General features: G+C 42.9%; 3 protein-coding genes across 10 annotated transcripts in view; 2 read left to right on the plus strand and 1 right to left on the minus strand.

Moving 5' to 3' along the window:
• The first annotated feature begins 7077 nt into the window (after positions 1 to 7077).
• On the plus strand, positions 7078 to 8040 carry LOC107133835 (olfactory receptor 52W1). Its single transcript, XM_015476004.2, has one exon. The coding sequence runs from the start codon at positions 7078 to 7080 to the stop codon at positions 8038 to 8040; it is 963 nt and encodes a 320-aa protein (XP_015331490.1).
• Positions 8041 to 12805: 4765 nt separating this feature from the next.
• CUNH11orf42 (chromosome unknown C11orf42 homolog) lies at positions 12806 to 16854 on the plus strand. Its single transcript, XM_048788248.1, has 3 exons — positions 12806 to 12877; positions 15653 to 16456; positions 16726 to 16854. The coding sequence occupies exons 1-3, from the start codon at positions 12806 to 12808 to the stop codon at positions 16852 to 16854; spliced, it is 1005 nt and encodes a 334-aa protein (XP_048644205.1).
• Positions 16855 to 17176: 322 nt separating this feature from the next.
• Positions 17177 to 25891, minus strand: part of Fhip1b (FHF complex subunit HOOK interacting protein 1B) — a 25590-nt gene continuing 16875 nt past the window's right edge. For 3 of the 8 annotated variants that reach the window (XM_015477556.2, XM_048788243.1, XM_048788242.1), the window contains 6 exons: positions 24725 to 24804; positions 24324 to 24529; positions 23106 to 23897; positions 20564 to 20742; positions 20245 to 20407; positions 17177 to 17696 (listed from right to left, as the gene is read on the minus strand). In XM_015477556.2, coding sequence (XP_015333042.1) covers positions 17338 to 17696; positions 20245 to 20407; positions 20564 to 20742; positions 23106 to 23897; positions 24324 to 24529; positions 24725 to 24804 — 1779 coding nt within the window. In that variant the 3' untranslated portion in view covers positions 17177 to 17337. Of the gene's footprint in view, positions 17697 to 20244; positions 20408 to 20540; positions 20743 to 23105; positions 23898 to 24323; positions 24530 to 24724; positions 24805 to 25891 lie in introns of those variants that run through there. The other 5 variants (XM_048788244.1, XM_048788245.1, XM_048788246.1 and 2 more) reach the window with 4 other exon arrangements.

Here is a 25891-nt window from a genome sequence, read left to right on the forward strand (position 1 = left end):
AAGCTCAGAGATTTAGTGACAACAGACTAAGTGCAAGAAGCAAACATCAAAAATATGAACTCAAGAGACAGTCCATATGCAAGCTCTATAGACCACCAAACAACTCTCTGACATTGTCCCTTCCACCCAAAAATGGAGAAGGACAGGCTAGGAACACACACATGGAAGTGATCAGCCAGTGCAAAAATGGAGATAGATTCCAGAAGAGATGTATTTGAGTAATATGAAACTGAGAAAAAACTGATATTTGCAATGAATCTTCAGCCCCAGCCAGTGAACACTTAAAGTATAACAAGTTCTATAGGGTCTAGGACATTGCAGTCAGTACACAAGGGAAGGGAGAGCATAAAGGGTACTAGACAAAGAATTATGGAGTACTGAATGAGTAGGGGAAAACCAAATTGGAAGAACAACTTTGAAGAGCCATTTGACAATAACTTGCTAAAGAAAATGTGCATACCTTATGATCCAGCAATTCTATTTCTAGATAGTACGTTCTAGAGAAATTCATACCTCTGAAACTATTATACATTTTTCCATTAGTACATGGAAACATGTACTAAGATATCAATAGCAATTTTAAGTCTATTAATAAATATTTGGCTAAATTATATGCTACAAAACTGTGTAGCAAATTAAAGGGATAAGAAAGATGTATTTATTTATATAAATAGAACTCTAAAATATAATTTACTATACAGTAATTTATATAAATATTTCAAAGCACCAAATAACAAAAACATTAAAAACTGAATTAGAGGGTACATTCTAAAGTCATAATAATTATTGTTTTTAAGGTGAAAGAATGGGACATTATAGGGGATAAAAGAAATTTTAATTTTACCTGAAATTTTAAAGTCTTTTTTAAAAAAAGAACTAAAGGCAAGTGAGATGAAATATTAATAATTGACAATTCTGGGTGCGTTGATATTTGTGCATGTTCGATGCTTTGTACATTTGTATTGACCGGCTACTTCTCAAATAAAAGTATGACAAAAATAAAATATAAAGAACATGTTGGAGACAAGGGGATCAGTTATAAGGCTGCTGCAATATTCCAGAATAAGATTGTGAAGAATAAAATATGACACATTCCAACAGAGATAGAGAAGGGTCAGATACTCAAGCTGCTAATGAGATGAGACTTGATGGCTATTATATTGTCGTCTTAGTCCATTCAGGCTTCCATAACAAAATGCCCTAGACTTCATGGTTTACATAACAGAAATTTCTCTTACAGTCCTGGAAGTGAAATCTAAGATCAAAGCGATTGCTAATAGGGCTCTTGACTGGGGCTCTCTTCCTGGCTTTGTAGTCAGTTCTGCCCTTACTGTCTGTACAAGGCATGGGGAAAGAGAGACCTCACTCTTCTCCTTGTTATGAGGACATTAATTTATTCAGGAGGACCCCAGCCTTGTGACCTCATAAATATCTAATGAGGGCTGGGGCTAGGGCTCAGTGTCGCCTGGCACACGTGAGGCCTGGTTCAATACTCAGCACCATATGAAAATAAAATATTGTGTCTACTTAAACTAAAAAAATACATACATACATAAATACTTAATGACTTCCCAAAGATTGAGGGTTAGAGCTGCAACATATATAGTGGGAGGGGCAGGGGGCACAAATATGCAGCACATAACAAATTAATACTGAGAGAATTTTTATTCATACAATAGTATTATATGACATACAATAAGGTCTTAATAATGTTTATTGAATCTGTGACATTGGTATTTTCCTGGTTGTAAGAGTTACCCATATAGTATGAACTCAGAAGGAGGAAGTATTGATAGGAAAAAAATAAAGTCACTATTATCTCAGAGAATAATTTCAAAGAATTAACTTCTTGAAGGATGGCCTCTTAGTGTGAAAAATAACTGAGGGGAGGGGGCAGAATTTAGAGGAGGAAAGATTGTTTTGGCTTACAGTTTCAGATGTTTCAGTTAAATGGTCTCCTGATACCATTGCTTTGGACTTGTGATAAGGCAGAACATGGTGGCAGAAGGATGTGGTAGAGGAAGCCTATCAGCTTATGGCAGCCAGAAAGTGAAGACAAAGAGACAGAAACAGAGAAGAGAAAAAGAAAAAGGGGGCATGGACAAGAAGTACTCTTCCAAAGCATGCCCCCAGTGATGAACTTCCTATAACCATGCCCACCACCTACAGTTTTTCACCACCTCGAAGTGATTCATTGAGCTATCCATGGTTTAATCCAATGATGAGGTCAGAGCCCTCATACAATCACTTCCCAAAAGTGCCTCCTCTTGATGAGGGCCACAACCAAGTTAAGATGGCGCCTGGCAGTATGCTAGGAGGAGTGGTTTCTGAGCCAGCGAGCCATTAAGATGATGAGGATTACTTAATGACTGACTGCTATGTCTAGATGATGTCAATTAAGTTAAGCTGTGTGTAATTAGTTAGGTATATGTATCTCTGCAGTCTGGCAGAGAAGCGGCTCCTGCTACCTTGGGTGCCCGCTACTTTGAGTTCTCAGTTCCTGCTGAGTTCACTTGCAGTAAAGTAGTTCCTGCTTCAACCTTCAAGTTGCTTGTCACCTCTCCGTTATTTTGCCCAGCCGGACTTAGGCAGCCCAGACGGACTACGGCATCCTCTGAACATTGCTCCATTGGGAACCAAGATTTCAAATACATGAGCCTTTGGGCTCCAAACCATAACATACATCCTCAACCCAATCCAAAAAGAGTCACTTCAAGAGCCCTCTTTCAAATGCTAGAGAATCCTTACAGGAAGCATCTTGTCTTGAATAAGAAAATCCTTTTATAAATCAACAAAGCACTGATTTCCTCAGCCATAATTAATCCAAGTGACTTAGTCAAAAAAAAACCTCTTCCATGCCTCACATTGAAGGAAAAGAATTATTGGATATGCGGTAGGGGGCATTGTTCTGGGTCCTAGCCTAATCTTACAGGTACAGTACTTCCTTAGAGACAAGAACAGCAACTGTGACCTCAGCAAGAAGGAATCACTGGTTATATATGGTCAAGGATAGCATTAGTTTCAGAGATTTGGTGACCAGGAGAAATGGCCCTGTTATGGATAAAGGAAAAGTAGATAGGGTCAGCAGAAAATATCACAAAAGAGTTTATAAAAATTAGATATGATCTATTCCATATCCCTACCAGAACTTCAATTCTATCAGATCCTATTATAATGGAGAGGGAGAACACATCCTCTCAAATCTGAGGCCTCAGTGCAAGCACATCCACTATTCTAAGGACTGGGGACTCTCGGTGCCCCAGAGATTTATGGAGTAAACCTCTCATGTAAGATCTAGGGACCCTGAAATGAATGGAGGAAAGTGATGCTGGAAGACAGAATGGATGTGGTGGTTTGATGTCTCCTTCCATATCTCTATAAGATAGTGCCACCTGAGTTTACAGGGTCCCTCCATCTCTCTTGACAGTGAGGAAAGATGAGGACTCAAACTAGTATGCTGCCACTAGTCACAAAGGAGTCTCATACTAACCTGGGATTTTCAATTTCACAGTTGGAAATTTGCCTTAGGAGATCTCCAAAATAGAATTCAGTGTTGAGAGGCGCTCAACTAGGACCCAAGATTTTCTGATCCATAATCTATTATGAAAATGGATAATATGCTCTTATGTGCTGTTGTTCATGGAACAATTTAAACAAAAAAAAAAATCACAGAATAGGTCCACATAGACACATGCCAATATCTGAGAACTCTATTCTATGGAAGGTGGTGGTAACTAAATTAACCAAAGGACTGAAAAAAAATCAGGCTCAGTCTCCAAATAGAAAACACATCCTATTTTTCACATCAGCCTAGAAGCAAAAAAATAAATAACTTTGAGTTCCAGTGAATGGCCTCTCTCCTCCTCACACCTCACTCCCTGGAGAGGTCTAGCATCCTCCTCTGAGGAGCAGGTTCTGGAACATAGCCTCACAAGATCACAGGTATGTTACTAAATCCCCTCCTACAATTACAGGCAATGACCAGCCTGATGACCCAACATGTGCTCAGAGAGCATCTGTAAGTATGGCTGAAGGCCTTAAGAGACCAATCAAGGAATTTTCTAGAGAAAAGTCTCCCAGTATATCTTGGATTACTGGAGAGCAAAACAGCACATATTTCCAAGAAATTAAGTACTTAAATTTTGGACATTTGGGACTTAATATATCTGACTTAAATCTTATAAATAACCTATGCACAAAAAACAGGTGCCTAAGATAGCCAAAAGTCTCGTTAGTGCTCTCTTGAAGTCAAAAGCATTTTTTCCAATCTCTCCTTCATGGTTCCCAACCCACACCTACCTCCTGAGTTTTCCTTTTCCTGCCCTCCCTCAATGGATGAGAGAAAACCATCTACTGTCTAATAATTGTAGTCCTTTCTACATTTTACCATTTAGCAATCCTGGGACCACCTGCCAATTCCAAAGACTCGAAAACTGCTTGTCCCAGGAGAAGGTATATTTTCCCCCAACTATTCTAGAAAATTCCTACTCATGTGCTAGATCTCAGTTGAAATACTTGAAGTAATGACTAAGTATGTTAAAGCCATACTGTTTTAGTATCCTAACTCTGCTATTTAATAGCTGTGTGTTCTTGGGCAAGTTAATGATTCTGTGCCTTAGATTCTTTGTCTATAAGATGGGGAAAAGAATTGTACACACCTCAAATGACTGTAGTGAGATTAGGGCTTAGAACAGTGCAGGCACACCGGAAACCCTACAGGATTTTTAGCCATTACTGATTCAAAGATTTCCACTGACTTTCCAGGAAGAGTGAAAGGCTTCTTTGTGTTACCCACCTAGCTGATAACTGACCAGAGTTAATGGTCTTTATAGCTCTCAACAACTGCTTATATCACTGTATCCACTAGATTATAAGCTCCTTGAAGGAAGTAGGTTCTTGTTTTTATCACTGTATCTTCACCACATGGCACAGGTCCAGGAACAAGATATTCAAACAGTTCTGCTTTACTATAGGTAAATTTGTATGTGATTCCATTTTCAAGAAACTAGGAGAACATTCAAAACTGTGCCCAGGGACTGGAGCTGAGTAGAAGAGCGTAGCATGCATACACCTCAAGCCTTTATCAGTTCCCTCAGCTTACTATTTGTGTTATGAACTACATCCATTCATACTTGGTGTTAAAACTTTCTACCCAATTCCAGATAAACCCACTTCACCACTTCATAATAATTCATAAGGTGTTTCCAACACTCACACAAGGGAAACTCCTGGTCTTTTTCAAGGAAAAGTATCATATTTATTGTAGTATTTAACCATATACCAGGTGTAAAACAGTTCTACTATTTGTTTCTTATCTTTAATGTGTCATTGAGAAGTTTTTAAATGTTATGTCCATATCCCATTTTTCCAATAAGCCCCATGGTTTTTATTGTGTAATTTTTGCATAGTATGGTGATTTTAAGGATATGTCTCCTTATAATAGAACTGTACTTGGTAATCTTGCGGTTAATGGTAAATAACCCTTTCTCTTCTCCATGGACACCTAAGGCTCCTGAAACTGTAGGAGCCCCTATTAGTTATCATAGGCTATTTGAGCTAGCAGTTCTGTCCTACAATTAAAAGCAATAACTATTTATTCATAGCCATCTGCATGCCTGACACTGTAATAAGCAATGAAGATACCATGGTTCATAAGAAGCAATGCTATAACTATTTCAGTCTGGGGCAGGGGGGAGAAAAGTACACTAATTACAACAGAGGCAGGCATATACTATTAAAGAATAATACAAAGGTTTTTTTCTCCTAGACTTCAGGGAGTCAGCAAAGACCTCCCATAGGAAATGTTCTTTCCCAGATCTTTTCACTCCATAATTTCTTTCCTTGCTTGTTTTTTTCTTTGCCTTGTTACTGTACTCGGAGTTACTGGGCCCATCAGCACTGAGAAAAGAGGCAGAACACGGAAGAGTTAATATGGCACAGGTGGGAGGGGAAAAGGCCCTGAGGGAAACAAGATAAACAGCCACATAAAGGAGCCCACAGACATTGGTCAAGGTGAAAAGCAGCTACCATCACACAATGCTGTGTATCTTTCTCAAGCTTCTGCAGGTGACTTCTTCCTCATTCAACATTTGCTAAACTTCTGCTGGAGGCTAGATTTTGAGAGGAGTCTGTCTATTCATCCTGCCTTTTCCAACATCAAAGGTGATTCTTCTTCAAATCGTACTACTCTGGATTGAGCACCATGTCCTCCCTCTTTGTCACCTCCCCTCTATGGCACTCCAGAAATAAGACTCTAGTGGGACCCCCTTCTAGATCATGAAGAATCAAAGAAGACAGAGCAGGGAAGTTTCTTTTCTTAATGCCTCTCTTTCTCTGTTGCTCCCCAACCCCAACTTCAATTCAACCTGGTATTCAAGTTTACAAGATCTGCATCAAATTTAAGAATAATATGAGCACCCCACACCCCCAAAACCCACCAAGTTTTCTTCTATCACTAGGGGTTCCTATTACAGTTTCTCCTTTTCTTTCTATTCAGCCTCCTTGCTTTTTGGAGGGTTGCTGCCAAAAATGTTAGTGCTAGGAAAGACTTAGAATTGTTGTGCCCACCTCCATTATTGAGTTAGGAAAGCTGAAGCCCAGAGGTCCCTCCCAAGGATACAAAATCGAGGACTGAATAATCTAATCCCCACCCAGCATTGGCTTTTCCCCCATATACAAAGAATGAGACTGACTCTACTTGCACCCTGATAAAGAGAAGAGCATTCATCTAAGTTGTACTCTCAGCTGACCTCCAATTGGAGGGTTCTCGCTCTACCAGCCGCTATAGTAGTCACTCCCCTTCCTCACTACCATTGCACCCACCCACCTACTTCTCTGGCTACACTTACGGGTTTTTAGGAGCAAGGGATTCTCCCAACCTAGCTAAGACTGGGCCCTTAATTATCCATCCAAAAACCCCTAAGCAAAGATTATACCCTTGTGATCTCCTGGCCTTTCACTACTCCTGTACATACTCCATGGATGGGTTTATGCCACTGTGACATATCCAAAATCTCCTTGTCCTTCTCCTATCCAGAATCATGTCCCTGTGATCCCCAGAGCTCCACCCTCTACAGGATGGTAGAAACTCCACAGTCCAACTCCACCTTCCTATATCCAACCTTTTTCTTGCTGACTGGTATTCCAGGGTTAGGGGGAGCCCAAGCCTGGCTGACAATGGTGTTTGGGCCCATGTACCTGCTGGCCCTGCTGGGTAATGGAGCACTGCTGGCAGTGATACAGATAGACTCCACACTGCACCAGCCCATGTTTTTACTCCTGGCTACACTGGCAGCCACAGACCTGGGCTTAGCTACATCCATAGCCCCCGGTTTGCTGGCTGTGCTATGGTTTGGGCCCCAACCTGTGCCATACACTGCCTGCCTGGTTCAGATGTTCTTTGTACATGCACTGACTGCTGTGGAATCTGGTGTACTTTTGGCTATGGCCTGTGATCGAGCTGTGGCAGTAGGGCGTCCACTGCACTACTCTATCTTAGTCACCAAAGCCCGTGTGGGTTATGCAGCCTTGGCACTTATACTGAAAGCTGTAGCTATTGTTGTGCCTTTCCCTCTGCTGGTGGCACGATTTGAGCACTTCCATGCCAAGACCATACACCATGCCTACTGTGCACACATGGCAGTAGTAGAGTTGGTGGTAGGTAACACACGAGTCAACAACCTGTATGGGCTGGCACTTTCACTGGCTGTGTCAGGTGTGGATATTCTAGGCATCTCTGGTTCCTATGGGCTCATTGCCCACACAGTGCTGCGGCTGCCTACTCGGGAGGCCCGTGCCAAGGCCTTTGGTACATGTAGTTCTCACATCTGTGTCATTCTGGCCTTCTATGTGCCTGGTCTTTTTTCCTATCTCACACATCGCTTTGGCCATCACACTGTCCCAAAGCCTGTGCACATCCTTTTCTCCAACATCTACTTGCTGCTGCCACCTGCCCTAAATCCCCTCATCTATGGAGCCCGCACCAAACAGATCAGGGACCGACTCCTTGAAACTTTTACATTCAAGAAAAGCCAGTTTTAGTGGACAGTGATGACAATGAAGGCTAGACTAGGATAGAGGTGGCAGGGGACAGTTGGAGGAAATTCTGGAGTCTGGGAGTATGGGTTATGTCTGTTCCATTGTCTGCAATATGACTGCAATAAGAAATATTTGCTGTGAAACTCCTACTAGATACACCACTGGTATCTGAACCCTTTGGCCTACCCATGTGTCCTGCCTAAGGGAGGAGGGCAGGAGGCAGGAGCTACACATTACCCTGCCAGGAAAATAAGGTGAGGAATCATAATAAACAAGATCTAACTGAAATGTATCTTTTTTTCCTACTCCTACACCCATTGTTTTGGCCTAAGTTGAAAAACTAAGCTCCTCTACAGACCCCAAACTTTGGGGGCTTGGTACTGCCACAAAGGGTGGTACTGCCTCTCAAGATAAATGCTTAGGTACTTGTCTGGGACCACAGCCCTCTCTTTTATAAAGCCAGATTCTGTTTTCAGCCTGTCCTCAAGAATGGAGCTATAGAGGCTTATCCTCCACCTTCTGAGAATCTGGAAAAATAACGTACCCTGTGATGCCAATTTGGCCAGAACACTGGTTTTTAAGACATTCCTAAATCAGAGGATCCTCTTGGTCTCGTGTATAATTGTCATTCCTCTTCCCTCACTTCCACCAAATTCCCAAGAATTAATAGCTAGAACTTCTTTCCCTGGGCCAAGGATCCAACTGAAAAAGAATTTGATGTTCTAGAAAATCATTGTAACCACATCATCTACTTGCCCGAAACTGAGCCACTTTTTTGATCTCTTGCCAATCTTCCCTTTTATGCACCCTCAGTCAAGAATGTATACTCCCCAAACAAAATCCTCATCAGCACCCCTATCTGTCCTGGTCAACATCAGTAATAGCACATGATGTCAGTGCAATATGATGAAATAGGAAGATTTCACACTGCTGCAGCTGCCGAAATAGAGGTACTAAAAAGGAAGGGTCACAGTGTTACCCAACAGGAGATTCATTTTCACCTAAAACTGCAGAATGGAAGGAATATTATATAAAGGTCTTACACACCAGCATGGGTTTCAAAATGAGGATAATCTTATATAGAAGGCCAGGAGTCACTGGTGTGGGTCAGAGAAAGCTGCAGGATGCACAGGCAACAAGCAAACTCAAGCTCTCCAAGAAAACTATCTAATCATAGGTACTAGAAATAGCCATAAAGACCTGGAGCCTGGAAAAACCCAACCCACACAGCTCCAACAGCTGGACCAAGCATGATGGGACACAACAAAGACAAGGCAGCTGCAGAACTGAAAAAGCAAATGATGCCATCTCTATGGCCACATGGGATCTCATCAGGTCCTTTACAAAGATCCAAAGAAATAGCTCAGATTTGCATAATTTTCAGATGTTCACACTGAACCCAAGTGGATGAGGAGCATATCTACAATCTCCCCAACTGCTAGTTCAGTCATTCTCAAGACTAATTTTTTTCATGAAGTTCTGAGTTTAAAAGTCCTCTAAGCCATAATTTTGTGGATAACTGTGACAAAATACTGATGAGTTACAATTCTTTAAGATGTCCATGTCCTTCTCTTAAAAGAGATTTATCTTTAATAAATCTGAGAAAATAATTGAGATATGAACAAACATATATGCAGCAAGATGTTTATTACAACATTATAAAGAAATATAAAGAAGTTCCTGTGTGTTATCTCATGTCACACATACATACACACACACCATTTCTTACCATTCCCCTCTGATACATGAAAAGGGAAATCATATGCAGCCAGTATTCATAAGCATTGAATTCTGTCACCCTCCCACCACAGGAAGACTCTTCTAAGGCACCTTCAATCCCTGGTTGTGTACAATTCTCCGAAGTAGCTGGTTCCAAAGCTGTATGTTGTCCAAAGTAAGGAATTTCTTTCTTCAAGCCAAAAATCTATAACCTTGGACATTTGTACTTTGCTCTGCATTAAGACTGCATACATACCATTCTTGTAATGTATTTATAAAGCTTTACTAGCACTCTCTGATGCCTCATAGTAACCTGAGAAGTTTTTTTATAACTTTGGTCCAAAACTTGACCTCAACCATTATGACCCTATTCATAGTCTTTATCTCATTTAGTATAAATATTCATACATTTAACTGAAGAAATGTTTATGAGGTTGATTATAGGGTACTGCCCTAAATCCTGCTGGGGTATTACTTAATATATGATATATATGCTGTATTTTCTTTTTATCAACAAATTCCCAACTCCAAAACATACTGTCTCAAGAAGTTTCAAATAAGAAATTAGGGACTCATCTGATTATCCTTATAGCCTGAGAGAAGTGAAGAGACTTATTAGGGCTCTTTATTCCTCTACAGTCTTTGCTGTCAATACTATTCTGTAGTGCCCAAGAGGTACCTGCAAAGAACCTCATGTTCTCTGGATAAACATTCCCATTTATTCCCCTCATGTTCTCCATTCGGATAACCCTCCAATATTCTGCAGATGATCTGTGCCTCTTTTCCAAGGGGACCCCAGAAACCCTGGCAGCAGGATATAGCCCAAACAACTCAGTTCTTGGGCTTACCAGCTCCATTCAGGACTCAGTTGACATCTGTTTACCTTCAATAACTTTCAGTCTCAGACTCTATGAGCCAAAAGGAAAGAAACTTACTTAATGTCAGTGTACAGCAGTATGAAATTTAGGGAAGCCTACAGACTCACAGTGATAAGAAAGCAAGATAAAGAAGACAGAAGGTATAAGCTTCTGAGGAGGACCCAATTCTTCAGGACCCAATTTTTCCTGAGCCCATCTCTATGAACAAAAATCCTAGATAAATCTTCCTCATCCTATTTCACCAGCAACCCATTATTCTCTTCTCTACCTCATCAACCCACTTCATTGTGGACTCCCCTCAGCATCTACAAGTACTCCATTCTCCATCTCTGTTTATCAGTCACTCTCGATGTCTCTGTACTTCTGCAACTCTGCCTTCTTGCACTGTAAGTTTTATCACTTTTATGCTTACTTTCATTGTGAATGCCTCTTTCCCTCTACCTTTGTCTTACTCATTGAGAATTCTTTTCTGAAGAAAAGAGAGGTACCAATTATACTACACTAAATAATCTCTCCTTATGAAAATAAAAAATGTACTAAAAGGAAGTGACTTGGTTTCACTTGTCTTAACATGAAATTTGAGGTTTCTGATTTGTTCTGTTGTGGCTTTTCTCCCATCCTGCCCATTTCCTGTTAACTAAGCCACCATGTACTTTCCATCTAGCATACATCTCTCCCACCACACAACGTGAACAGAAGAACATGTTGATTTCTCCCTTCACCAAAAGGAATTATTGTTTAATGGCTTAAGTTAGAATCAAGATGACTTAGATTTGAATCCTAGATATTCTACTAACTCACTGTATGCCCTGAGCTAATTACTCAACTTTTCTGAGGTCTTTCTTCAAAGGATCAACGGTATCTGGCATAGACTCTAGCATAAAAAAGCTCAACAAATATTTGATATATTTGATATTAACTCCCCTCCTGAAAAATAGGACAAAGCTCACTGTCAAATATTTGCTCAAAGACCTAATACCCACATATTTAGCAATACTTTCCTCTGAGGCCAGTTACATCTTTTTTGGGAAATTTTTCTTGACAACACTCTTTCCTACCACAGTAGAACCCTTCTCTGGGCCCTACCTTCATATCACCTCCACCAGCTCATTAGACAGCTAACTTTATGGGATAGCTCTATACTCTGGATCAAGTTAGGGAAGGACACTCCCTATACGCAAGAGGTCTTCATGTGTACAAAGGACACTTGCCACAGAGACTGAGAGAACTCTTTGGACAGATAAGGTACGGAGTGGGAGAATAGTTACCAGGCTCTATCTTCTCCAGTAAGATACTAGGTTGAGACCTCTGGACAAAGACATAAGGAAAGATAACAGGTAAGAGTTGGAGTGGGAGAGAAGCAACTAGACACAAATCAGCCTAAGACAGAGTGAAGAACATAAAGAATTTCCCTCAAATTTACTTGGGCATTTCTGATTTCCTGAAAATTCTCTCCAGTTACTAAGGCAACATTATCCCAATTAGAGTCTTATCCTCCACATTGTCGATGCTCAGCATGCCACCCACCTACACACATGCCTGCTTTTCACTGTACTTATAACTCACCCATTAATAATGGGTTTCAATCTAGGCTGCATACTAAAATGGTTAAAGAAGCTTTTAGAAACCGTGCCCAGGCACACCCAGATCAATTAAATCAGAATCTCTGGAATTAGGAGATAGACAAACATCAATAATTTTTAACATTCCTAGATAATTCCAATGTGTAACCAAAGTTGAGAACCACTGCTTGGATCTAAGTTGAAGCTATATTTTCATGTCCTTCAGGATCCCTATTCAACCTCACAAAGAAGTCTTATGCAGCTAAATAGACAGTAAATTGCTTCAGGAAGGCTACTAAAAGGAGGAAAGCCCTGATCCTGTCTCCTTAGAAGACCAAGAACTACACACATAAACATATCCTAAAAGATACCTACATTTTCCTCCCTTAAAGCAGGAGGATGAATAGGTCACTCAGGAATATGAACCACAGGCTGTAGTGAAGCTAAGAGAGTTACTGTCCTCTCCTATCCAAGACTCCATCACCTAGCAGGACCTCTATGACCTCACGAATAATAGGTCAGAGCCCAAGGCCTGGGTCCTCACCTTGCGGGGCAGCTTGGGGTTTCCGCAGCAGCCACTGCCCTACCCAATCCTTCCCACACCCCACCATGTTGGTTAGTAACCCCCACCTGCTAACACTGGATGAAGCTGACGCTACCTGGACCCTCATCAAGGATAAGGTGGGTAAAGTAAGGAAGCTAAAGAGGAAGTCAAAGTATGACCCAGATGGGTCTGAGCAGCTTGTAAGTAGGAAAGGGTAATAAGTCTAAAACAACAGTAAAATAACATTTTCTCAGTGCTTGCTTATGTGTCAGGCTCTGGGGTAAAGTGCTTTGCACAAATCATTTCATATAATCCTAACTGCAAAATTATTAAGAAAAGTTCCTCAAAAAGCAATGTATAGGGAGCTATGAGAGCAGAGAACAGAAGCAGGAAGTCAAAGATAGAACTTGGAAGGTCAGGAAGGTGTCCTGGAGAGTGACATTCTGGCTAGAGAAGAAAGAATTATTTACACAAAAAGGAAGAGAAATAGCTGGCACATAAAAGGTACATATTATGAATGAGTTAATGTGCAGGTGGATGGGAAGTGAATAGTATACTAATTAAAGGTAAAGCATATGGATCCCTATTCAACCTCACAAAGAAGTCAAATGCTCATTTGCAATCTGCAGTCTTCTACAGCAAAGTAGTAGTCGTGAAAAGGAAGGCAAAGAGGTATAGGGGATGATCATGAAAAGTCCTTTAAACTTCCTATGTGATCTAGAACTTTACCTTAAACCCCATAACAAATATTCTCTCCACCTTAATTCCAACAAAGTGAGAAATTTGGGTTTGAGCCAAATGTGTAAATTTTAAGGAGCAAAAGAGATCATAACTGTGTCTGGGATGCAGGTGTCCAATAAGTCCCACCAGATTACTTGTCAGCTAAAGGATAGATAGCTGCAGTTTTCTCAGCTTGGAGAATCAGGTTATGGCTATGTGATTTGATGGGAAATGTATTTAAAGCATTCAATAGAAGCTAGTCTGCAAAGCTTAAACCATCTTAAAGCAATGTCTACCAGACTCAAAACAGCCTTAATGGCAGGTAGCTACCATTTCCTGGGAAGCTGCTCACCACAAAGATCAGGGAAGTGGAAATGAAAGTGCCAAGGTCTTGCCAAGTTTTGAAAGTAACTGATTTCAGCAAGGCAGAAGGCTGAATCTGGACTAGTCTAATCAGAATTAGAGTAAAAGTAAAAGGGGTAATTCCACTATTAGAATGCTATACCATCTCTAAGTAGGAAAAGAAAAAAATAAAATAAAACCTCACTATACTATTTAAATGGAAGATCAGAGTAGAGATGTGCAGGTTAAGTCACCAGTGATACGTGGCAAATTTAAGGAACAGGGTAGGGTACCTTTGAGTGACCTTGTTTCTTGTCTGCAGAAATGATGACAATTTACTGGGTACCTTGTAAAATATGTGGCTAAACAGAATGTGCCTCAAGAACTCCTCCCCATTCAGCATTCCAAACAAAATATAACTAAGAAGATCATTTTCTACCATCACTTTCCTGAGATGACCCTAGGAAACCTAAATTTATACCCTTTAAGGTCTGTACTTTACCTTAGTTCAGTAGTAGCAGAAAAAAAATAGTCTCAAATGGTGACTCTACAGATATGTTAGATTTGGGGGCTGGGAATAGGGAATAAAGTATAGCACTTTAAGCACTGGGCTCAAATATGAAGGAGACTCAAAAGAGGAATTTTTATCTACCCTTGCTCTCTAGCTGAATAGAGAGCCAGAAGTCTTAGCCAGTGAAAACTTTTAATGGATTAAGATAACAACAACTAAGTACAATTACTAAAGAGGATCCTATAGGTCATGAAGTCTGCCATACTTTCTAATAGCTGGGTTACCAAGCCCAAAAGAAAACCCAGACAAAAAGGAAATAAACAGGGAACTTAAGTGCATGCTGGAACTAAAATTATAAAGATGAGGATTAAACTTCCTAAAACAACTTATCCTCTACAACTAGGGTGAAAAGTATATTACTAAGAGGTACTTGACATACTTTATAGACAGAAAATGGACATTATGAATCTATTTCTGCACATGCATTCTTGGCTAATGTAACCAATCACCTAGGAATGATCCTTGAAATTTCTTTTCCCACACCACTTGAGACCAAATTCTACTAGTCCTATGACCTAAATATAGTAATATTTTCTCCACATTATTTTAGTTCAGGGATTCATCATGTTTTGCCTAGAGTATTTCAATACTTTATATGACATCTCTTATTTTATGCCTTCCTGTAACAATCAGCTTTCTAAAACACCTATCTGGCCCTGTCCCTCTTACCCAGAGTCCTTCAAGTGGCTCCCCATTACCCTCAGTATAAAATTCCAATCACTTATGAAATGCATGCACACAAGGTCTTTCATAATCTAGTTTCTGTGTGCCCATCCCTCCTCATACTTTACATGTAAGTATCATGAAATTATGTGTTCCTTTACGTCCCTCGTGGTTTAAAAGTTCAGAGTTTTTCTCATTGGCTGTCCCTTCTTACTGGAATGACTATTTTCCTATCTGGTTAATTCTTTCAAAATTCAAGTATTATCACCTAGAAACCTTCTTTGATCCTCTTTCTAGCAAAGACAAAGGTTGTTAGGTCACTTCTTCTCTTCTTCATATCTTGTTATTACTTCACTTAGCTGACTACTTACACTTGTCTCCTTCATTAGACTGAGCTATACTGGACAAGAACAGTGTCTCACTCTTACCTGTATCCTAGTACCTAACACATAGTAGACATGCTGCAAGAGAGAACTGGTGGATAAGCAGTAAGTATAAGTCTGGGCATGTAGAGATGTAACTGAACAGGAAACAGTGGGAAGGTCAATCTGGAGTAGGCTATCAGTTAACTCCTGACCCTAACTCAGTAACTCACTTATAAACTGGCCACCTACAGGTCATCGAGGAGCGCTTTGGGTCCAATGTAGTGGCAGTACCTTTCCTGTCGGATGCAGCCTGCTATGACCTACTGGGTGTGCTAGTGAAACAGTCCCGCTCAGCCCACTCCCGCCTGGCTTTGCCAGGTCGGCAGGGCCGGAGGGCACTAAAGCCAGTGGGACCACTACCAAACCTCCTAGAACAGGCAGGGTCTGAGGGTGTCTTTTCCCACTGCACTCGGGAATACTCACCAAATGGACGAGCAGAGATAGCCTATGAAGAGATGCGACTGTTGGATGGGCAGCCCTGCCGAATCCGCCTACATATGGGTGGCCTGCGTAAGAAGGTTGCCTTCCTGTTGCTGCCACCAGGACAGGTGAGCCTACAGCAGACTCTTCCCTGGCTCCGAAGCACCCACAGCATCTATGTCATCTATCAGGTCTTCTCCTGCTCCTGGCTGCAGCTAGGGCTGTTACCTACAGCCCGTGAGCCCCAGCTGCTCCGGTTACAGCGGTCATTGCCTGTTGCCTTCTCCTGCCTCAAGTTTTCATTGCAGCCCAAGGGTGTACTGGGACCACAGAAGCCTCTAATCAAAGACCCACTGTCCCATGGAGCCAACTGGGTCAGACCCAACCTCAGTTTCATACCAACTCTGGCCCCCACATCAGCACCTGCTGACCCCCCAGAAACTGCTGATGTGCCCCCACCTGTCCCAGCCCCAGCTACACCTCCACCCCAGGAAGGGCCAGAGGGCAGACCCACCAGATTCTCTTACAAGGGCCGAAACCCCTTCCGGAGAGGGCCCCAGATGCTGTCAGGTACTGCTAAAGGAAGTGAAGATGAAATGGGTGGGAGGGACAAGATGGGAGAAGGATGGGACCTGAGGAGTATAGCCCAGGAATATGTGGGTAACCCAAGACTATGCACAGGTCCCTGGTGCAGGGAATGGAGTGAAGGAGCCAGGGGTGGGTGAGATGGAAGCATGGCCCTGGTGAGGGGGTGGTAATAGCATGGGGGACCAGAGGGTGGGACTAGGGAGGCAAAAAGACCAGGGCATGAGTCAAGCTGTTACTATCCCCAACCCTGGCAGAGAACTGGCTCTTCAGCCCCCGCAGCCCCCCACCAGGAGCCCAGGGTGGGGGCCCCGGGGATCCCGATCGGCACTCCATGTCCCTGCCCCTGCTGCAGGGTCTGTCCTCGGAGTTCGACAGCGACGACTGAAGCTGAGGCGAGAGATGCAGGGGGCAAGGCCCCCAAGATCTGGCATAGGGATACTGGTTCCCAATAAACATCAGCTGCTGCTCCCCAGAACCTGGACTTATGCTGCTTCTTCATTCCGGGGTCCAAAGAACAGAGAGTTTTCCCACTTTTTCCCTAGGCTTCAAGTCCTCTCACCAGCTAAGGGCATAAGAGATACCTTGAAACCCTGGCATCGATGTCATCACCAGAGAAAAATACCCCTGATCACCTCCCCATCTATGTACAACCTTTTTGGGGTCCTAGCCCCGTAGATAAAGGGTGGGAAAGAAGAATGAGCACAGAATAGAGATTTCCCTTTTATACATATTGCAACAAGTTCTCCATAAAACATTTATCTGAAATAAATTAAAAAGTTCTTTTGCCACTGCCTCCAAACATAAAAAGGAGCCTGTGCCTTGGCCTCAGCCTAGGCCACCTATGGCCCTGATTGTCCATGGAAGAAAATTAAGGATTGAGGGGTCCAAAGCCTGAGATGGGAGGACCAGATCCCTCCTCTGAAGTATCCAACAAGAAAGGCGAAGTTACAGCATGGGCCTGGGAGATGGCAGCCAACTCCTTGAGAAACTCAGGGAAAATAACTGCACAGTAGACAGCATTCTTGACACGAAGAGCCTCACCTTGGCGCTCAGGGGCCCCACCCCGGGGGAGTAGAATTGGAGTTGAAGCCCCAGGGGAGCCCCCACCTAGGCCAAGTCCTGCTCCGTCTCTCCCAGGCTGAAGGACCTGTGCCGCCTGCCGGGCCCTGGTTGGACTGTGTGCGTGCCGCAGGAGTAACTCTCCCAAGGATGGCCTCCGGCTCTTCACTGAGAATAAACAGGGTTATCAAGGTGCTAGTATCAGGAAACCTATCTTAGTCTGAAAGAGTAGATTCCCCTGCCCCCAACCCCCAGGTTCCTGGACTTCTCCACTAGGGTTCTAAGAAAATGGAAGGACAAGATGGAGCAGAAGTGAACCTCAAATTCCATTTCCTGTTCCATCCTTGAAGATGACCCAGGACTTTAGAGGGAAGGCATTCTCTCTCATTCTAGCACCAAAAGGCTACCTGTCAAGCCTTTAATTCTCTACATAGCTTCCCCATCCAGTCAACCATCATCCTCAGACTTAACTAGTCAACACCTGAGCCACTTCATATCCAGCTGTGATCTCCTCCTTCCCCATGCCACTTCACCAGGAAGGATTCCCCTTCTTTCTAATCACTATTTATTTTCAGTCTATAACATGCCCTTACTTCATGCTTTCTATCACCCTCCAAAACTAGAGTCAACTACTTCCCCTTCCTATGCAGACCTATAACACCTGACACACATCCTCTACTCCATCAATACTCACAGGGCTTATATGTGCCATCATAGTTCAGGGACTATTTCATTTCTGTCATACACCACTCTCCCTCTAAGATCTATTTTCTGGTATGACCATTTCAACATTCACCAGTCCCTGTCCTATACCCACAAAAACCTTCCTCCCACTGGTTGTGGTCAGACAACTTTATGTTGGTTTAGACTCAAACAAACCTTCAAAACACTGTCTTCTCTCTAATTTTCTAGAGGATTCCTAGGTCTGGACCCATGATCATTATCTAGCTTGGACTCTAGCCTCTAGATTATGATAGCAGTTTCCATTTCCAATCTCTAATATCATCTTCAGAGACACTATTAAATTTGGCATTCAGAAGCACTCACAACTAAGCTCACCTCCTGTCGTTTATTCTCAAAACTCTCCATACCCCACCTTACCTTTGCATCTGCACCTACCTACTTGGAACCCAACAGACACATTACATGCATTTATAGCTCTGTCTCCTTACATTTTATTCTATCTTATGTTTCATTTTATTTTCATCCTTTCTGACTTTTACTCTCTCCACTTCTTTGGGAAACCTCCTCTGACTTGCTCTCCACTGACTTCCCATTTTACTGCCCTTATCTGAACATACTTTAATAATTTATTTCAATGTCTTCTACCTCATGCACAAATCTGAGCTTATGAACTTAGACTGTCTTATCTACCTTTATATCCCTGGTTCTTCCAGGAACCCCAGTACTAAAACTGTAAAAGTAAGAAATAGTCACAGTATAATAGACCATTAGGAAATCATGCTAAGTAATTTCAACAAGGTCTTCACAGCTGAGCAATAACCCTTGTGATAGCCTCTTCCCAACTCATACATGCTTATCCTTAAGCCTGCATTTCATCTCTGCTCTCAGCGTATCATTTTTGCCTCCAATTTCACTAGAAAAGAATGACATGAAATCCCTAACATCTTCCTCCACACTTCACAACTCCATTGGTACATGTAATTTCCACATTTTTCTCTTCACGTTTGCCCAAAAAGGTGGGGGACCAACCTTTTCAAGCCCAAAGTTAATTTTTTTTCCGAGTGCTCAATTTCATTATTTCTACCACCTTTGGAACCTTGCTCCATTACTATATTCCTCTAGTCACTGTCTATATTGTATGCTCTCTGAAGGCAGAGATCATATCTTATACTGCCCTGAATTCCCTGTTCCAAAAACAAAGATCAGCAATATGTCAAGTGTTCAGATACTTGTTAAAGTAAATATCTCTATTTAAAATTCCATTTTCTCATTTAATTCTTCCTTTCTTATCCCCACAACCACTCATCAAATTCTGCCAACATATCTATTCCATTTCTACCTTATCAAATGTTTCTTTTCTTTTCCACTATTCTAATTCAAGCCTTGCTGACCACTTTTGCATTATGACAGAGCCTCCTGACTCTTCTTGCTAACTTCCTTCTCCTAGTTCCAATTCACCTCTGCTAACTTACCCATTTCTCCACTTCCGATTTAAGAACCTCCAGTTTCTTAAATACATTTCTCAACTTCTAACCAGCCCAATTTCAGCTTGGAGAACTTTCTGCTCTGGCCAAATATTTCCTGCCTTATCACCAACTGTTCCATCACCTTCTAAATCCCCTACTCCAACTACACATACACAGTCCAGGATATCTCCTGAACAAAACAATAAAGACACTCTCCCCCTTTGCCTACCTAAATCCTACTGTCTCTTAAGGACTATGTTAAATATCACATCCTTTGTAAGGTCTCAAAATATCTCAAGCTGTGGACTACTATGTCTGCTTTCCTGTCCATTTAAAATTTCCTGTCCATTTAAAAGCTGGTTTTGCTAATACTGCTGATTGGGCTCTTAATTGACAAACCAATGTTGTAGCCTCAGAATCAATGCCTGAGGACAAACATCAAGGCTCTATTTTCTACAGTTCTCTAGTTCCTGGCACAAGGTTTCACCTTGAATAAGAGCTCAGCTAACCTGGGCTAAGGGGTTATCTAGGAAGGGTAGGGAGAGGGGTGGTGGGACAGGCCTCACCTAGGGGATCGGAGCGGCGGGGGGCAGGTCCTGCTGTGGGACCCTCAGCCCAGTCCAACTTGCCACGGGCAATGAGGTACTTCTTGGCTTTGGACAGTAGTGCTGGGAAGTCCTCCTGGGAGGCCGCAAAGCTCTCAATCTTATTCTTCACAGAGCCCAGCACCTATAAAGCACAACTTTATGACACTTCTGGTGGCTCTAGACTGACAGTCCTTTCTAGTCCCACTGAGCCTATTCCCAGCCCACCCAGGGTCACTCCAGCTGCGGGCCTGGCCCACCATGGAGCCTGGACGCACCCATGCATGCATGCATCGCACACCTGCAGCAGGGACTTGACACTGGGCTGGAAGACCATGTTGGTGTTGAGCAGGAAAGAGCGGAGCAGGGGCTGGGGGTGACAGGCCAGCTGGGCCACCAGCCCCGTCAGCAGGAAGTTGACATAGACGGAGTTCTGCAGCATATTCTCGAGTTTGGCAAAGAGCACAGCCATGAAGGGGCCTGGGGGAGGGGTGGGCACAAGGACACAAGGCCTGAACACAATGCATAATGCACACATTCCTCCCCAAAACAAGAGATCCCCACAGGATGAAAATTATTTGTATGTCAGTCCTATGACCACCTATTCTGGAGGAAATAAGGTGGCAGACACAACATGGACCGCAAGAGTCCAAATGCCAGCTTTATATACATCTGAGCTCTCAAGAGTCAGATCTTAGGCTCTGGAGTCATAGAAATATCATTTCAGATTTTAGTTTTACCCTTTACTAGTTATATATTACTGAATAAGTAAGAACTCTCCAAACTTTAGTTTCCTACTTGGTAAAATAAGAAAATATACCTACCTCATAAGGTGATTAAGAGGATCAAAGAGATATCAATGTAAAGTATTAAGTCTAAGATCTGACAAATTTTATGTGTTTGATTATAACCATAAGCCACAAAAAAAATCTTAGTTTTTGAAAAGCTTCACCCAAGAGGATGAAGAATGACTAGGTAAAGACAATAATTAGGACCAAAATTCAGAATCAGGTCCCACACAAGACAGAAGAACATTAAACCTGGTAAGAAAGGAAGCAAGAAAAATGTACAGCCAAGACAAACAGATTATATTTAGAGGAGAAATCTTTGGGGGACCAGAAAAAACATGAGCTCTGTCTTTCAGGAGCCAGGAACCAAGGAGGTAGAATAGAAATCTGCAGTAAAAGGAGAGTTTAGTTCGAGGATATAGTAAACAGACTCTTTGGAGGAAAAGAAGATAACAAAAGGGGATCAGTTTTATTTGTAAGAGAGACAGTCTCAACTAAAACACATCACTAGCACTAGATCTAGATCCATTAGTCTTTCTGATCAGGGGTTTTGGAGAAAAGAGAGTATATCTAAGAACTGTACTGTGAATTGAGCCAAAATTACAATTAAGGGCAAGAGATGGTGAATACTGAAAAAGATCTAGGTTCCCACAACTAGCCTTGGCTCAAAGACAACTAACTAGCTTAACAGGGTCCTAAGGTAACTCATCACTTTGTTTTTCTGTTCTTCTCATTTCCTGGGAGTTTCTTATAAGAAATGATCCAAAAAGCTCAGATGAGTTTACAAAAAAGAAAAAAGAAGCTTCAATTAATATTTCAAGACTACGGTAAAATCTGCACACTACCTCCTATTGGTACTGAGCCAAGAAGCAAAGCATAGCTTAAATAAATGGAAAACTATATTTTCTATAGTCTCTAAAACAAGGAAGTTGACTCCAGAGCAGAAGTCCCATGGGCAGGACAGAAGCATATTTCAGGCCCAGTATGACAATAATTAACCAAGGCATAACAACTTGACTACAAACAACCGTAAGATGAGTGGCTGCCCAATTTACATCAGTCATGCACCCAGAGTTGATAATTCTAGTGAGTAGCTACCACTTGTTGAGCTCTCACAATGTGCCATTATTACAATAAGTGATTTACACACACCAATGGCAAATATGAGATGTTAATGTATGCCTCACCAAAGTCTGTGGTCTAAATTTTAACGATCACAAAGCTTCAGAGATTTTGTTTGTTTTTCTTGGAGTCGGGTATGGAGTAAGGATTAGAGACAGATGAGGGCTACACATGCTTTAACAGAAACAAAGGGGAGTCAGCCCAACCACTCAGGTCAAGACTAGCTCCAGGAACATTCCAGAAAACCCAGAAGGGTTCATTGGGAGTTCAGGGCCATGCTTTGTCATTTGCCCTCAATGAGGTATTTTACCATTTCTGATTCTGTCCTTACTACTAATCATAAATCCATAAAACAGTCTTATTGGACAGTCAAGGCAACCAAGAAGGTCCAAGGGCAGTGGACAGAAGAACTGATCCCTTATTTGAAGAGACAGGAAGGAAGGAGCTGAATAGGGTAGGAAAAAACAGAAGAACTAACCTTGGGCCACAGTAGAACTGACAGAAGACTCAACACCCAGACAGATTACAGGTGGGAATGACACAGAACAGAGGTTTATAGGTGCCTCTCAAAAAGGACAGCACATATGTTCAAATATTGTTATGATTCACCAGAAAACACCAAACATAAAATATACTAATAACAAATCCCAGGAAACAGCCAGACTAGGGGAAGAGAAGGAACATGCACAAAGGACAGACATACAAGGCTCAAACATAAGTCAATACTCAAACCAGCACAAGCATGGAAGACACAGACATATACAAAAACACAATTATGACATGATATGTATCTGGAAGGGACCCAAGCAAAATGGATGAGGGGTAGGCAAGTATACAGAAATGACATAGCCAAGAAGTCTCAGAAATCAGCACAAACATGTTGAGAACATGCAAAAAGTACACAAAAGGGAAGGCCTAAGCTAAGTAGCTTACCAGTGAAGGGCTGGCTCGGCAGCTGGTTGAGAGTCCGCAAAGGGCTGCTGAGGAAGGGGCCAGGGGGTTCAGGGGGACTGGTGAAGCTCTCGTAGGCCTCCTCCTCCTCAAGAGGTAGTGGAGGCTCTAGGGGGGATTCTGAGCCAGCTCCACCATTGCTCAATGCCACCTCCAGCTCCCGGAGCTCTTGCCCAAAACTCTCTAGTCCTGCTATGCCCTCAGAGGTGCCCTCTAACAGTTCCCCAGCTCCCTTCTGTGGCACCAGACGTGGCACCAGACGAACCTTCTTGGCCCCCTCAGGCCATGGTCCTGGCACCCCATTGAGTTGGGGAGGGGGCAGGTGACCAGGGCCCTCCCCTATGCCCCCAGGCAGCCCCCTACTCCCTAGTTCCTCCTCCTCCCCTTCCCCCCCATTGTCCCTGTCCTCCTCAGGTAGTAGGCTGCGTTTCTTAGTCCGGGAGCCAAGAGGATTGGGCTCAGGAGGGGGCCGCTCGCCATCATAAGGGGCAGACCAGGTACGGCAGGCTCGGACACAGCGGTCCACACCACGGCGCGCCTCACGCAGATACTCCAGGTAATTGTCTTCCAGCTCACCAGGCTCCTCTGCAGGGCTGGGACGTCGGCCAGGGCTGGAAGCTGGGGATTTAGCAAGACCTGGTGAGTGAGGTGCTGGGCCTGGCGACTCAGAGCCACCCAGACTCTGCTGCCGAAGGAAGAGAGCCAGACGAGATGGTGTAGAGGGCCGAGGCACTGTCACCACAGAAGAGGAATCAACACTTGGGCTTCCAGGGCCTTCAGAGGGGAAAAAGAAAACATAAGAGTAATCAAGGAGACATACATACAAGATATAAGATACCAAGGGAGACTAATAAAGAAAGCAATGAAGAGGCAGAAGCATGGAACCCATTTATATAGCTGACTCTCCAACCTCTAGACAAACCTTTCCCTTATCTGCCACCCCTTTTCACCACCACCACCACCAAAGAATGAAAACAGGAAAAGTAAAGGACTGAAGTGAAGGAAAGAAATAGCTTAGCCTAAGAATCCACTCTAAATTTCTTTGGTGAGTTCACGAATCCTCTCCCTGCAAGACAACTCAACATATACTAATAACAAATCCCAGGACCTCCCCAAAAAAGGAATGCCACTCATGTTCACCTCCCTCCCCTCACCCTAGCCCCACATTCTTGCTAGGCTCCCCCAGAATCCAGGCCATACCCGTGATGTCCTCCCTTCTCCCTGCCTCTCTGGTAGGCCCACCTCGTGCCCACGAGGCATGCTCTGGATGAGGTGGGCTGGAGGCATGGTGCCGACAGCAGCGTGGGATTAGGGAGAGAAACTTGTCAGCTGCTCGTCCATAAAGATCCACATCACGCACAGCTGGCTTCTGGCTCAGCATCACGTGGTTACACGGGACAAGATACCTGGAAAAGAAAGCAGAAAGGGAACATGGTAGATAAGAAAGGAAAGAGAGTGCCTGGAAAAATAGGACAATGGAACCAAATGGCTAAGCAAGGCTCCAAAAGGATACTCATGAGCTACCCCAATACAGCCCATCACCCAAGCAATGTGCAAGGCCCTAAGGGTCCACCATCCCTCCTCGCTGCCCCCAGAGGTACCTGAGAACCAACTGCAACAGGACATCCTCACAGCTGAGGTTCAAAAGGGTCCTGAAGAGACTCAGAGAGACCATGCAGAGCTGGGAGGAAGAAAAGAGGGACTCAACATAAGAGCTCTCTACTCTCCAAAATATTCACTAAATGAGAACAGCCTTCCCCCAGCCCCAGGCCCAACCAACCACTTCTAGAGCAACAAATGTGCACAAGGCCTGGCACATAATAGTTATTCAAGTATTAACTAGATGTTCACAAGATCTCTGGCAAGACTTCAGTGTTCACATATAAAAATGAACCATGTGTCAGACACAATGAATTTCTACAGGCCATATAAATATCAGCAGATTCTCTGGCTAGGTATACCTGTCAGCTGAAACTCCAGCAATATTTGAATGAAAGCCCCAAAAAAGAAACACTAAGAAATACTGTGACAGAATGAATGAGTGACTGAAAGGAAAGAAAGCAATATAGTAACCAAGTGAATGACTGTCAGCTGAGACTACAGCAAAAAGCCTTCCCATAAGAAACCAGAGGGAACCTGGAAAAATCCCAACTGGGAAGTGGGTGGGGCTGTGAACAAGGAGTCTTGAGTCACTCTCCAACTTCAGTGCCTCTCAGAAGACAGGATAAAGAAAAGCTCAAGGACAGCTGACAGGAAAAGGAAAAGTTGGTGGGTCCAGAGCAGGGAAACTTTTTGTTTTAGAAAAGGAAGGATTGTTCATCTCTGGCTAGGCAAAAAGACCAAATCTATGTAAGCTCTCCCTCACTTCTCTGAATCCCCATAGTACTCTATACTTCCCAAGGCAAGTATGTCAGATACTTTGAGCTCTCTCAAGACAACTAAATGAACCTTCTTTGTCTAGAGCACTATCTGTATAGATTAGGTACTAATTGTTTGCTAAGTGACTGGGGGAATTAAAAGCCAACCAAAAGCCACAAGCCGGTAAAGTGGCGCATGCCTGTAATCCCAGAGGCTTGGGATGCTGAGACAGGAGGATTCCAAGTTCAAAGCCAGCTTCAGCAATGGTGAGGCACCCTAAGCAACACAGTGAGACTCTGTCTCTAAATAAAAAAGTATAAAATAGGGTTGGGGATGTGGCTCAGTGGTCGAGTGTCCCTGAGTTCAATCCCAGGTACCACAAAAAAAAAAAAAAAAAAAAAAAAAAAAAA

This window comes from Marmota marmota, unplaced genomic scaffold, assembly GCF_001458135.2.
Source record: "Marmota marmota marmota unplaced genomic scaffold, marMar, whole genome shotgun sequence".
Taxonomy (NCBI): domain Eukaryota; kingdom Metazoa; phylum Chordata; class Mammalia; order Rodentia; family Sciuridae; genus Marmota; species Marmota marmota.